Consider the following 14,032-nt stretch of genomic DNA (forward strand, 5'->3'; position numbering starts at 1 on the left):
TATCTATGAATATATATATAGCCGTTGTAGTGGATGTAGCGGTCCCAAATGATGGAATATATATATATATATATACAGAGAGAGAAAGATCACATGCTGTAATTTCGTCGTATTAAAAAAGAAAACGTTTCACTATTGTGCTCTGCGACGGACTGGCCACCAGTTCAAAGTGTAGACCCCCTTCAGCCCGAGGCTCCAGCACTCCCCCGCAACCCTATTCAGAATAAGCGGTGTTGAAAAATAATGGATTATATTTACGAGTCATCATTCCTTCAAATATCGCGACCAGAGCGGCTCTATTCATGTTGATGTTAATCATTTGAAACGCAGGGGACGACGACGCCGGGTTTCAATAGCAACCAGCGGTGGCATTGGATTTTGAAGTGTTGTCAGCGGCTTATGCAGTATACCCGCGTGTCACCCCTCAAGGCGGCTGGATAAACGGAGGCAAAATCTGCGTGACAGTCTCTTGCTTTATTAGAATTGGTCAGTAGTCAAGTATAACACACACAGCGCGCATACACACACACACACACACACACACACACACACACACACACACACACACACACACACACACACACACACATATATATATATATATATATATATATATATATATATATATATATATCCATCCATCCACCCATCTTCTGTACCGCTTGATATATATATATATATTTTATATATATATATATATATATATATATATATATAAAATGGACAAACCGGACGTTGGAACAGATCCTTCAAAGTAAAACGTGAAATAATTGAGAGCATATTTGTTCACAACATGAAGTCACCGTGGTCAATAAAAAAAACTACACAGTCGAGGAGGCGTTAAATCTGTTTCAAAATACTGTACTGTATTGACAGTCTGCGTCTGAGGATGAGTTGTCTCATGGCTTCGCTGAAAATAAGCACTCTCCCACCCACTTGGCGAAGAGGTGTCGGTTCACATTCCCCACAATATAATTTTTTTTCATTGTAAAATCGTGACACTCGCGGAAAATGAAAATAAAAAAACGATTCATATGGAGTCTCTCGCATGAATCAGCAAAATTGGCAAGTATGACGAGCGTTTTTTAAATGCCTTTTCCCTCACGCAGACGGGGCCCGAGGGGACTACTCATGGTTCGCCCTGAGACAGAGAGAGTAACCCTAACTCAAATAAAAAATATAAGAGAATTGAATATATGTACTTAAGTCAACTGACGAAGTACACATACCGGTACTTGATTAATGAACGGATTGAGGTTGGAGGGGAAAAAATAAAAAACGGGAACGGCAGTGACATGTCCAGTCCAGGTGGTGGCGGCAATGTACTTTTAGGACCGCATAAAGCGGACCGAATAAGACCCAAATCGTTTTGTGCAATTTGTGAGTCTGTGAGAGGAATCAATTGTTCGCGTGTTTCTGTTTAAATTAGTGTAGCCACAATCCAACAAAGTCCGTCGCGTTCATCGTGTCAGCGGTAACTTCTGCCACCTCGTCCCATTTTCTCACGTCGACTATCAGATTGTACGTATTGCACGTTTTACCATTCAAAATGGGGACGCTTTTTTAAATTTATTGAAAGGTAAATTCACAAACAGACACGGATGTTGGCAAGAACAAAATATACGATGCTGAAGAATATTCCAACCTATATATCATGAACTTCTTAAAACACGCCAGGGAGTTTACAAAATGTATCAAAATCAAATAGAAGTAAAAAAAGAACATATGGAGAACAAGTTAATTATATTTTAGAATTTTTAATAATTATATATCTTCAGAGATGTTCGTGTCATACAAACAAATTTGTAAAATGATGTATACGAAAAAATCAACAGAGTTTGGTTTATTATGCGTGTATTTTGGTATATAGATGTAGACTTTTACTAAAATTATTAACTACTCAGTAAAATTGTGCATGGGCACCTTTAATATATTCAACAATGCCAAATAAGATCTAGGGAGAATAGGGGGTAAATATTATCTGTAATAAATTCTGTCAAATGATGCCACAGCGGTTTTGTGTTTAAACAAATGGCCTGTTTCGCTTGATTCACTACAACTGCTATTAGTATCTATGACTTTCTTAAATTTCAACAGATATGTTGGTTGGGTGAAATCTATGGATTATCTTGCTGCCAGACAATGTAGACTATCAAGTCAAGTATAACTTTATTGTGAAATGTGCTGTATGTCATACAGCACAGATGAAATTTCTTCTTGGACACAGACAATCGTGTAATCTTCAGTACTTTCCTGTATACACTTTGTTGTCTGAAGCAGTTATCGATGAAAGAGGAGCGACTGAAAAGTGTTATATGCTGGAATATCGAGAGAACCCGCTTGTGATTTTTTTTTTTTTTTTGGTATTGGCAAAGCAGAGTTGTGTTTAAAATAAAATCCAATTAAGAAAATTCCATTGTTTATGTGGAGTTACCTCCAATTAGTTTAGGGTTGTTTGCAGAAAAGCTCTTGTTGCCGTATCAATAATGATCAAAATCGCCAATGTATCAAATTGTATTGTTAAAAAAAAAAGTGATGCATCACTCGCTTTCCAATCCTTAAACTTAATATCAATAAGTTACGTAATGGTCAAGAAACACATCTTTACACCCTAGGTAAATATCTTACAAATGTTGCCAGGGGATCTTGGCAACATAAACAAATCTAATTTCCGACTATTTTACAATTCAAAGGCCATCTGGGAACATGACCACCATCAGGTTTGGGAGCAGCACTGGACCATCTCTGCTGGCCAGCACATCAAAGAGAACTTTGGATGTAGACCCCGGTAAATACAACGGCACAACTTCGACTGCATCATTCACAGTGAACATAATGTGATCATTTGTTGTCATGTTAAAGTTGAAAAGACAAACTTTGATCCGGATCAACTTCAGCAGTGTCCATTCGATAAAAGTCACCAGATCCGGGCTTGTCGCCTTTCCTATCACCTTTTGAAATGCAAGCAGGTGAGTTGTTTTTTTCCTTGAGTCACATGTTGGTATTGATGTATTCTTTCACTGAGGAATGAACATCAAACAACATGTGTCCGATGTATTTACCGTTTTTTGCTCTCCGAACATTCTGTTTTACTGTTCATTTTCTTGTGTGCGCTGCTGAGACATCAGTGACTTGCCCTTTGAAGTCATGATTTTTAAAGCCGAAATATTTCTGATCGGATTTAGAAGGGCTCTTCACTGCTCCTCGGGTGCGGTGGTTCGACTCGAGTGACGTTCAATGCACGCGCAAGAAAAGCAGTGTATGTAAGAAGCCTTCGTTTATAATTCGGAAGCTCGTTATCAGACAATAGAACAGGAAACCTAATCAAAAAAAGAGCATGTGGGGTGTCTCAGTCTCAGAAATTTGCTACTTGGTTTTTGAATTAAAAAAATGGCTTTTTAGGCTTCACTCCACAAAAATGCATTTTTTAAAAAACATTCCTAGTTTTTTTCTTTTTTCTTTTTTTTTACTCAACTAATGCCGTAGTGGCAAAACTCACCATTTGTCATGTACATTGTTTATAAATATGCCGATTACATTTGGGGACCTCCTGCCGTCACATAATCTGGTGTTGACTTTGAATGCATACTTCCCCGCAATCCGTTTTGGCACTGTTATTGAAGCTACATCAATCACACTCTAACATCGCAGTGTGTGTGCAACAAACCTTATTTTGGTTTTTAGCTGACACAAACTCAAACTAGTAGTACTATAACAGTACTTGCATCTTGAAAATGCATCTCTCTCTCTCTCTCTCCCCTTCCTCTTGCTGTTTACGGACATGTGAGTCGTCGGTGTGCTGAAAACGATGATGCAACTCCCTCAGACAGTAATGTGAATTTGAAAGCATTGAAGTATGTTCAATACCATTTTCCCTTTCTTGGGTGTTCTATAATGCAGTGTTTCCCAACCAGGGGTACGCGAGCACATTGCAGGGGGTACGTGGGACATTCTTTTCATTTCCTAGACTTGTGGCACTGTCGGCCAAAATCCCAAACAACCATGTGTCAACTAAAGTGTGTCATTAAAGCTCAGATGACAGGTGAAAAGAAGGTAAAACTGCTATCGTGGGTCTGAATATTATTCATGTTTAGGGTTTTGTTCTAGATATTTAAAGTTTTAGATGCCCGTCTACTCTCCTCACAAAGACATCAGCCTGAATGCACAGTTGATTGTAGGTTAACCGCGACTCATCTCTTACTGATGCAGAACCATCCGAAACTGGCCAAGGAGCTCAAAACCTGCCCCTTTAACGCCTGCCACCTGCTCCCCAGGCATGAGCTGGCTCGCCACACTGAAACCTGCCCCAACAGGATTTCTGTGGGCGTAAAGGATGGTAAGATGACAACTTTGTGTTGTTTGGCGTGTGGCTTTTGACTTAATGTCCGTTTTGCTCGCAGTTGGAGCTGAACGGAAATGGGACGTTCCGGTCAGATCCCAGTTCAGCGCAGCCGTGACCGAAGACTGGGAAAATGGTAAGATTGAAAACGGTTCCAATCACTTTTCAATGACACGCATGTAAACAGCAGTTGTACTGTAAGTTGCTTATGCATCACCCCAACTTGTGGGTTTTTCCGAGTTAGGGATGCCTCTCATGATCTCTTTTAGACTTATTTTTGAGATGCAAGCTGTCATTTGGCAGATTTTTTTACTTTGATTTGGGAGTAAAAATTGTCGACACAGGTGCTATGTAGTGGCAGTGAACGTAACTTTTGGCCGATAGTGACCACATTTTCATAAAGAAGCTTTAAGACGTTTGTTGCCACTCCCAGTTGAAGTTCACTGTCAAACTAAGCATAAAACAGAGAGTTACACTTTATGTTGAAAACCGCAGATGCAAATGAACTTGTTGACCTAAAATCTTCACTTGAGGGAAGTTTCCCAAAACGTTGGACAAAAGTGGAAACATGTCCATCCTCTTTCTGGCCCCGCTTAGGTCAGCAAGCTAGTTTGCCTTCTAAAAGCCTAAATTTGTGTGAAACAAGAAATGTCACTATTTCTCCCTTGGAGTGAGATATTCAGCGGTGAGAAAATGTTAGAGATTGGCAAATATAACTCTTGATGAGATTTGTATTGGCATAATGATTTGTAACACTTTTTTTTTCTTGCTCACTGATTTTCTTAGGGCGCAAGACTTCTTCCCATCTCGTCCGCGTATTTCAACAGGCAATACACAAATTCAGCTATTTTAAGGATTCAATTATTGGTCTAGACTTTTTTTTTAGCTCTTGACATGCTCTGTCTGCAATGACCGCATGTTCCCGAGTCAATCATGACCTTAATCCTATCCTCCTAACTACCAGGGAAAAAAAATGTTGTCCAATCAAATTTTTTTTGAAATTCCACTACATTTTTTAAACACTTGAATAGAAGGCTCAAATACACTTAAAACAACTCAAACAACACTTTAACGTGTTCATAAAAGTCTTTTAAATAAAATGCCAACAGCATTTCAAGACAAAACGTGTTTCATAAAAAGTATTACTTTTCCTCTTCCCATAAAAAGTGCTTGCACTGAGGGAAGTCATATTCTTACTTTTTCTAACCCCTACAAATTTGGTATCATTGGAAACCACTGAATGTCCTCTTTAGAGTAACAAAAGGAGTTAATGCGATTGGATGCACTGGGGTGAGATATTTAGGTTCACAAATGTCCTCTATAGAGGACAAATTTGAACTACTGGTAGCCAGGAGGCTATACTATATGTATAAAAGACTGATATTAGTGCTCTACTGGTGAGCTGAGAGGAGTTGGTGTCTAAATGAACTACAAAATATGTCCATCTGTCGGTTCTATACTGGATCCAGGTGGAGCACAATGGCCATTCAGGTCATGCCGTGTGGCAAAAACGTTTTTTGAATTCTGTTTAATGGATTGTTTTCTAAAGTCCATCCATCCATTTTTTGATTTGCTTATGCTCACGAGGGTCGCGGGGCATGCTGCAGCCTATCCCAGCTGTCTTCGGGCAGTAGGCGGGGGGGACAACCTGAACTGGTTGCCAGCCAATCGCAGGTCACACAGACGAACAACCATCCACCCTCACACTCACACCGAGGGACAATTTTTAGCGTATTCCATGAAGCTGCCATGCATGGTTTTTGAATGTGGAAGGAAACCGGAGTACCTGTGGAAAACCCACGCAGGCGCGGGGACAACTTGCAAGCTCCACACAGGGAGGCCAGAGCCGGAATCGAACATTGCACTTCTGCACTCTGAGCTGGATGTGTTAACCAGTCAACCACCCTTTATATAGTACACTAATATGGATATTTTTTTATGGTGATGGTTGGGAATACAATTAAGAATCAGAAAACATGATGCAACTCCATTCTCAAGTCACTGCCTTTGCCTTTCTGTACATGCTATGTGATTCCACTCAGACTTTGACTTGATTCTTTTTGTTATGCAGAGCTGGACGAAGCAGCCCCTCCGTTTATTTGGGGCCAAACAGTCGTTCAAAAGTCGTAAGTCATTCACATGGCCGGTTGTGGGAAAGTTGTGTTTTTCATTTGCCATTGTCGTTTGCCTCGCTCCAATAGAACAGAAGCTCAGGCCTTCAAGACTGTTGGAGCCAATTTCCGTGGACCCACATCCCTCCCGTGGTAGATAGAATTTTTTTATAGGTTGCTTTTGAGACCAGTTTGTGGACTTTTCACTTTTTTTCCATCGTTGCAAGTCTTTTTAAGCAGTTGCTTTTAAAATGTTGTTTGGTCTCTGACATTTGTAGTGTTTTTTTTTCCTATATTAAAAATATCTTGTATGGCATCCGCGATCGTGAAATCATTAATCCTCACTGACTGTAAAATGAATATATTTGCATAAGCTTATTGCTGCTACATCAGAAAAAAACAAGTTATAGGTATTACATAACGTGATAAGTTTGACTGCCAGATTCGGCCAAAAAAAATGAAGCAATTCCTTACGATTTAGTAATACATTTATTTGTGGGCGCATGCGCGCGCGCGTTTGGCGCTTAAATGAAAGAAATCAGTTGTCATTGAATAACCACTAGATGGCAACCCTTGCCTGCTAATAGGGGATTCAAGGGTTGATCTGATTGCTAGGAGAATTAATCTTTTATTTGGTACGTTTTCACTCAGTCACAATCTTGCGGATGCAGTGATTTCATGCCGTTTAACAATCTTGTCAATTAATTAAATTTAAATGGTTGCAAAATCAACAGGTAAACACATGGGGAAAAAGTCTCATGGGGAAAAAGACTCTCAGTATTACACAAAAGGACAATGAACGGGATGTTAATGAAAGCACATACTGCTTCTACTGTACACTTGAATGACAAACACGTGGATGCAATTTTAGATCATTTCAACATAATCCAAATAAGTTTGGGGAGGACTATTTGTCCCTAAAGATATCCACTTTTTCAAAGATGGGTCTACCCTCCTTGTCGCTGTCGGGTCGTCTGACAATTGGGCACGGCCCTTCATGCCTCACTTGCTTCCCAGGTCTTCTTGCTTTCGCCTGCTTCACAAAAAACACCATCAGATGGTTTTTCCCCACAGATTCATCAGTCAAAAAAAATACCAGTTGGACTTTTACCTTCATCGTTGGCTGAGTCTAAATCAATGCACGCACTAAAAAGAAAAGACAAATTAAGACAATAAAGCAAAATATGCTTTACAACTTTCAATACAATACGCAAGGCTTGATGAATGTTTAGACTTTTAAAAAAAAGTGAGTTTACCGAGCCGGACAATACAACTTCACTAATTTACATTCATGTATTGTACTATTCATAAAATTGTTTGGCTATTGTCAAATTCCAATATAAACCACAAATGCATTCCAGTGGTGCTTTCAAATTATGTATTTTCATGGTTACATTTGTACCTTAAAGCTCACGTTTCAAATCTCTCCCGATTGAAATCAATTAAAGAGGTCAATCTGTTCACTTAAAAAATAATAATAAAGGAAAACAGCACTCGATGATGATGGAGTTTAGCTATCATCCATTTGATAAACCACTGATTGCTGCAGTTGTGTGCACCCTAGCCACCTGGGGGCAGTATAACACAGAAATACAGTGAACCCCGCTATTGACGGATGGGGACCGGGTGGGCCAGCGAATTGCGAAAATATAGTGTATCTTTATAATTGACGCCCACGATTAATGCATTGGTGGAAAAACAGGTAAACAATACTTGTTGGGCTAACCCAGTGTTTCTCAAATAGTGGGGCGCGCCCCCTGGGGGGGCGCAAGGCTCCGTCAAGGGGGGAGCGTTTGACCTCGGGGAACATGCTTTTTTTCATTTTTTACTGTCCTAAAATAACATTCAGTTGCATCTCCACTATGCAGTGGCGCTCTCATTGGCAGAGTTTGCGCAGGGAGCATTCTCAGGGAGGAAATATGACGGGGCGTATTGATGTGTTTACTGTGTCTAAAAATTTTGGTAGCGGACAGCATGAAGCCAAAAAATATTAAGGCGTCACTTAGACATGACATCCCAATCACGCTCATAAACTGCTTGAGTTTTTTTCAGCGAAAACGTGCCAAATATTGCCAACAATCATGCCGCTTTGTGACTGCCACTTCAGTAAACTAAAATACAGGTTCCGGACTCCCGACATTGAGCAGGAGCCGGGAGTTGCTGTGTCCTGATTCAAACCTCGCTTTGAAAAGGCGTGCATTACAAAACGTGCTCATTGTAGCCAATAATCCAGACATCATCTTTGATTGATTTTTTTTAAAGCACAAATTATTTTATATATTTTTGTTTTGCTGGTTAACGTTTTCTTTTTAATATTGTGCTCCTGAGATAATGTTGGTGATTAGTTCGAATGCATTATTAGTTATTGACTTTATGGAATTTTATTTTTCAGTATCATATGGTTTGACATGGTCAGTCAAACAATATTTGTTAAATTAAGGATTTAATGTTATTGTTGAATTTCAGATGCACTTTAAATCTTTTCTGCTCTAGTTACTAAAGCTATTCTTTGTTGTAAGTTGGTCCATATAGTTGGTCCATATTTCTTTGTTTTTTTATAATCTTATACGTTAATAAGGATACAGTGTTATGCAAAGGTGTACTTATAACAATTTTATAGACAAATGATACTATTTATAGTCATGGGGGGGGGGCGCGATATGTTTTCCTCTTCCTTGGGGGGGCATGACAGAAAATAATTGAGAACCACTGGGCTAATCGTTAGCCCAACAAGTATTGTCCTTGAAAATAAGGGTGACCCCCCCAATCACCTACCCCACCAGTCTGTGACAGTGAATGGTAGAACAGAGTACAGTATGTGAGGGTCCACCGTAGATGGAGACAGCCACCATGAAGCCCTGTAAGCTCCACTAATATTCATGTTTTGCAAAGAATAATGAATATGTCCCTGACTGGTGGTCTTGTGTTTGTTCAAATGTGTTGCTTAAATGCCAACAACACCTGAAACACTGAGGCGATTTGTTAATTTGGCCATAGAGTTTGGCATTGTTTTTTTAACTTTAAGATGGACTTTCCCAAGGCAAAGGAAGCTATGTGGTTGTTTGAAATACTTTTCCCCTTTTCTGTTGAAGGCTACTGAAGTTCCTCTCACCTCAGTGGCCAGTCCCTTACAAGAAAATCCTTGATCAATTGTCAGGTGTTGTCGTCTTGGTCTCGTGATGCCAAAACCTGATCAGAGTGACGAAGGGGAGATTTTTAAATATATATTCTAATTGAACTGGGAATTTCACTGGTCTATTCAAGGACTGGACCCATTTTGAATGTTGCCATTCACAGCACATTCTTAGAAATGCAAGTTTTGTAAAAAGTACTGAAACAGAAACAGTTGGCCCCATGCATTAAAAAAACAAAAACAAAAAAAACCCCTCCAGTTTAGAATTAATGGAAATGTGCATTTTAAGTACGTGCTGAAATTCCCACCCCAAAAGCCGATAGTCTCAAACTTACTGTGAGTAGTCTATGTGCTTGGCACTCCTCACCATCTGCTTGCATTGATATCCTTGAATGACAGCTGACAGTTGGAAAAGTTCAGAGGTGCATTTTTGCAAAGGGGAACGCAGAGGCTGAAACTGACACCTGCCCTTTTCTTGTTTTGACTGTCCTCTCTCACCACTGGATGACTGTCGTTTTCAGGGGCGTGTCCTTTGGCTTCATAACTCGCTTAAAACTTTCGCACATAGGCTGCATGCGAGGAAGCCCATGCAAACATTTCAACCACTCAAAATGTTCAGTGGCATCAGCGCTATACATATACAGTAGTTCTTATTTTTTTCCTCTTATTTTTTGCCCTCTATGGACAATAAAAGCAGTACTGTGCGATGCCCGGCCAAACAAGGTCTGCGTCAGGTGCTGGGGAACCAGAGCACCTTGATGAAAAATGGGCTACTGGAACAAAGGGGAGATGGGCGAGATGCGATAACATGGGCGAGATGTGATAATGGCTCTGTTGGAATGCTACTACTCAAGCAACCCTGGTTGACCACGAAACAACTAGTAGCTCAGTGTTCCAACATCCACAAACGGCAACTGCTGTCACAACTTGAGATTGATGAGGTACAAGGAAGGAACCTCCCACCTCAATCCTGTGTCAATCTCCTCCCTCCTTGATGGAATTTTTGTTGCGAGATGATCGCATGTAAAAAGAGGAGCTAAGACCAATGAACATCAATTTTAGAGCAATGAGATGAGCCCTGAAAATGACATCACAACGCAGCCTATCAATTTGGACACATCCTAAGATTTCATGTTCAGTTCAATAACAGACAGATGACAATCCACCGTACATCATATCTATCTATCTATCTATCTATCTATCTATCTATCTATCTATCTATCTATCTATCTATCTATCTATCTATCTATCTATCTATCTATCTATCTATCTATCTATCTATCTATCTATCTATCTATCTATCTATCTATCTATCTATCTATCTATCTATCTATCTATCTATCTATCTATCTATCTATCTATCTATCTATCTATCTATCTATCTATCTATCTATCTAATATATATCTATCTATCTAATATATATATACGTGTGTGTGTATGTATGTATATATCTATATATATGTATGTATGTACAGTACGTATATATGTATATATATATAAAACAAGCCAGGTTTTTTTTTTTTTTAAAGGAGTGCAAAACAGACCTGCGGAGGTGATCGCACGAAAATGGCAACAACGAGTCAGTTGTCGCATACCTAATCCAGGTAGAACACACACACGCACGCACGCACATCCAAATTTTATTTTGACATTAGCGGGCCAGATTTTCTCAAATAGTGAATGGACTGCACTGATATAGTGCTTTATCTTCATCATACATTTCATCCATGCATCGATATTTTTCATCCTTTTATCCTAACAAGGGTCGCAGATGTGCTGGAGCCTATCCACACTGTCTTCGGGCAGCAGGCGGGGTACACCCTGAACTGTTTGCCAGCCAATCGCAAAGCACATGTTGGCGAAAAACCATTCACGCTCACACCTAAGGACAAATTGGAGTGTTCCTTTGGCTTACCATGCATGCTTTTGGAATTGGGAGGAAACCGGAGTACCCAGAGAAAACACACACAGGCACGGCGAGAACATGCTAACTCCACACGAGAAGGCCGGTTTCAGCATCGAACCCTACACCTCTACACTGATGCCAATGTGCTAACCAGTCGACCACTGTGCCACCCGTCATACATTCACAAAGCTATATTCGATTATTGTCGTACCCACTCATGAACCACCTCCAGGTATTCTGTGCATTGCTGGTTTCTGTGTACTTTCAGTTGGAACAGGACTTGGGCCGTGACTGATGACATTTCATAAGGTCACAAGGACATAAGAATGGACAAGAATGCAAATTGAGAAACAGCTTGACTGCTGATGACTCTACTTCAATAGTGGGTCTTGGACTGTATTGTACTGCCACCTGTGGCCTTAGTGGGCACACCAGAAAGTGCACCACAGAGTACTGTATTGAATTGAAGCATTACATTATGATGCACAGTGTTCATTTCTTTAGATTACTTTTAATTGTGTTATACAGTATTGCAGAGTGCTATTTTCCTCATTAAAAACGCACGCCCTTAATTATTTATTTATCTGTGAGGCCGAGACATCTGGACTGCACTTCAATTCATTTCATTGACATCCGATTAGAGATGTGTGCCAATTTTTTTTAATGATCAGTGGTGGCTGACTGACCTGTAATGTTTCGGCGGTCTCAAGATCCCTTTAACTTCTTGCTGCTCGCCGTCTGTCTCCTGTAATTCCTCTTTATAGGACAGAAGCAGAGACACTGCGTAGTTCATATGAGAGTTATTGTCCCAGTGATCCCCCTCAGTGGTTTCATAGCGGACAACGAACTCAATGCGAGAGCCGTGGGTGACGTAAGGGGACGCAAAAGACAGCTTGAAGGAGAACTTATCCGTGTCCCCGTCATGGGATCCGTGGACATACTCTGCGGGGTGATCGAAGTATGTCTCCCAGTTGTCCATGGTGGACCTGATGTAGACCGCTTTGTGGAAGGACACATTAAGCACCCGCACGAGGCCACTGAAGGCGAGGGGCTCATCTTCCACAGGGCCGACGTGCTCGATGCACACTTTTTGCGCGCGCACCACCCGCAGCAGCTCGCCTCCGCTCCGGGGCTCAAAGTCCGGGTGCACATGAAACACCGGCTCTCGCTCAGCCGGTCCATACTTTGCCAGCTCTTCGTCCCACCTCCCTGAGTCCTCTTCGTCATCCGAGTCGAAGGTTACGAACTCGCGGACGTCTACCAGGTCTCCGCCCGTGGTGTCGGCGAACGACACTCGCTTTCCGGGGGACAAAAAAGCTTGGATACGCAGGTACTCGGCTGTCTCGTCGTGGATGGACGCGCCTCGCCTCCTGGGCACCGGCGAGCATCTTGGGATCAGGCGCACGTCCTCGCTTCCCTCATCAATGTCGTCGTCGTCGTCGTCGTCATCATCCGCCAAATGCCCCTGTGCATCGTCAGGTGACCTACCAGTTTTGATGGGAGTGAAAAGACACTCTTGACTCGGTATGGTTAGAAAAGACATTTCTGCTCATGCGAGGACCCTCGAGAAGAATAACACATCGAGCAGCAAAGGCACTGGTCCGCACTGGCGACTCATAACACACAGTCTCCTAGGTTAACGTCCGCCGTTAAATGTCACACATGGGAAACTTGTCCTGTCAGCCCTTGTGATCGTGTATCCCCCGCTAAAACATCAAACTTTGGCCGCTGTCGGACTCTAATTTTAGCATTGACCTACCGGATCTCCATGCTGCCAATGTGTCTTCGAGTTGGTATGATCCCCGCCCCCCGCCCCAACCTGCACCCAGCACCACCGCTCCCCTCAGTCTCCCTCCCTCCCTTTTGAGGTGGAAAACTAATAGAACAGCAGCCGTAACGGATCATCAACAACAGGGAGCAGAGAATGGCAACGGATTTGCAGAAGTGATATAGAGTATTCCCCATTCTCTGCCTTATTTAAGATCAATCTTTAATGCGGTTGACTACTAAAATGAGATGTGACTTGTGAGTGCGTTGTCTTGTGCAAGCCACAAAACACCAGCAGCATGTTCAAAATGGTCCCACTAACTATTTTTTTCACATTTGTCATCATCTTATTTAGCATTGCTTGTTACTCCGGTTAGCAAAACAATGGAAACGTTTTGATAGCGTGCAAGTCATCTCATGGTTTCAATCCCTTAAACAGCACCATATTGATCCCAGTACTAGACTAGTCTTTGGCTCACCAACACAGAAGACAGACATCACTAAAATACAGACATGACTTACATAAAACCCATGACGGTAATAATACTTAATTAACGAAGGATTACTGTATACCTGTACCTCTTTTGTTACAATACCATTCAATACATAGATACAGGTGATTATGATATGATGTACAGTAACTATGTTTTTTTTCTGGAAATAAACCTATACAAATTAAAGGTCACTCCAAATAAAGACAATATAAATCAGTTCATTAGATTTTATTTCAAAAACCGCTCTGCTTTACTCATGCCAAAATGTAAAAAAAAATAAA

The 14,032-nt window shown here is 41.0% G+C and overlaps 2 protein-coding genes across 4 annotated transcripts; one reads left to right on the top strand and one right to left on the bottom strand.

Moving 5' to 3' along the window:
• The first annotated feature begins 1,135 nt into the window (after positions 1–1,135).
• Positions 1,136–6,766, top strand: zgc:56699 (uncharacterized protein LOC405758 homolog). 2 transcript variants are annotated; one of them, XM_052058230.1, is made up of 7 exons: positions 1,136–1,521; positions 2,694–2,788; positions 2,863–2,969; positions 4,210–4,336; positions 4,401–4,475; positions 6,411–6,465; positions 6,541–6,766. In XM_052058230.1, the coding sequence occupies exons 2-7, from the start codon at positions 2,707–2,709 to the stop codon at positions 6,605–6,607; spliced, it is 513 nt and encodes a 170-aa protein (XP_051914190.1). In that variant the 5' UTR covers positions 1,136–1,521; positions 2,694–2,706; the 3' UTR covers positions 6,608–6,766. The 2 variants fall into 2 exon arrangements, with proteins under 2 accessions (XP_051914190.1, XP_051914191.1); XM_052058231.1 differs by having other exon boundaries at positions 1,141–1,521; positions 6,411–6,462.
• A 154-nt stretch (positions 6,767–6,920) lies between these two features.
• LOC127596024 (protein phosphatase 1 regulatory subunit 3A-like) lies at positions 6,921–13,777 on the bottom strand. Of its 2 annotated transcripts, none has more exons than XM_052058161.1 (4): positions 13,250–13,777; positions 12,177–12,974; positions 7,562–7,596; positions 6,921–7,486 (listed from the first exon to the last, which is right to left on the bottom strand). In XM_052058161.1, the coding sequence occupies exons 1-4, from the start codon at positions 13,453–13,455 to the stop codon at positions 7,446–7,448; spliced, it is 1,080 nt and encodes a 359-aa protein (XP_051914121.1). In that variant the 5' UTR covers positions 13,456–13,777; the 3' UTR covers positions 6,921–7,445. The 2 variants fall into 2 exon arrangements, with proteins under 2 accessions (XP_051914121.1, XP_051914122.1); XM_052058162.1 differs by having other exon boundaries at positions 6,921–7,483; positions 13,250–13,775.
• Positions 13,778–14,032: the final 255 nt, after the last annotated feature.

This window comes from Hippocampus zosterae, chromosome 2 (genome assembly GCF_025434085.1).
Source record: "Hippocampus zosterae strain Florida chromosome 2, ASM2543408v3, whole genome shotgun sequence".
Taxonomy (NCBI): Eukaryota; Metazoa; Chordata; class Actinopteri; order Syngnathiformes; family Syngnathidae; genus Hippocampus; species Hippocampus zosterae.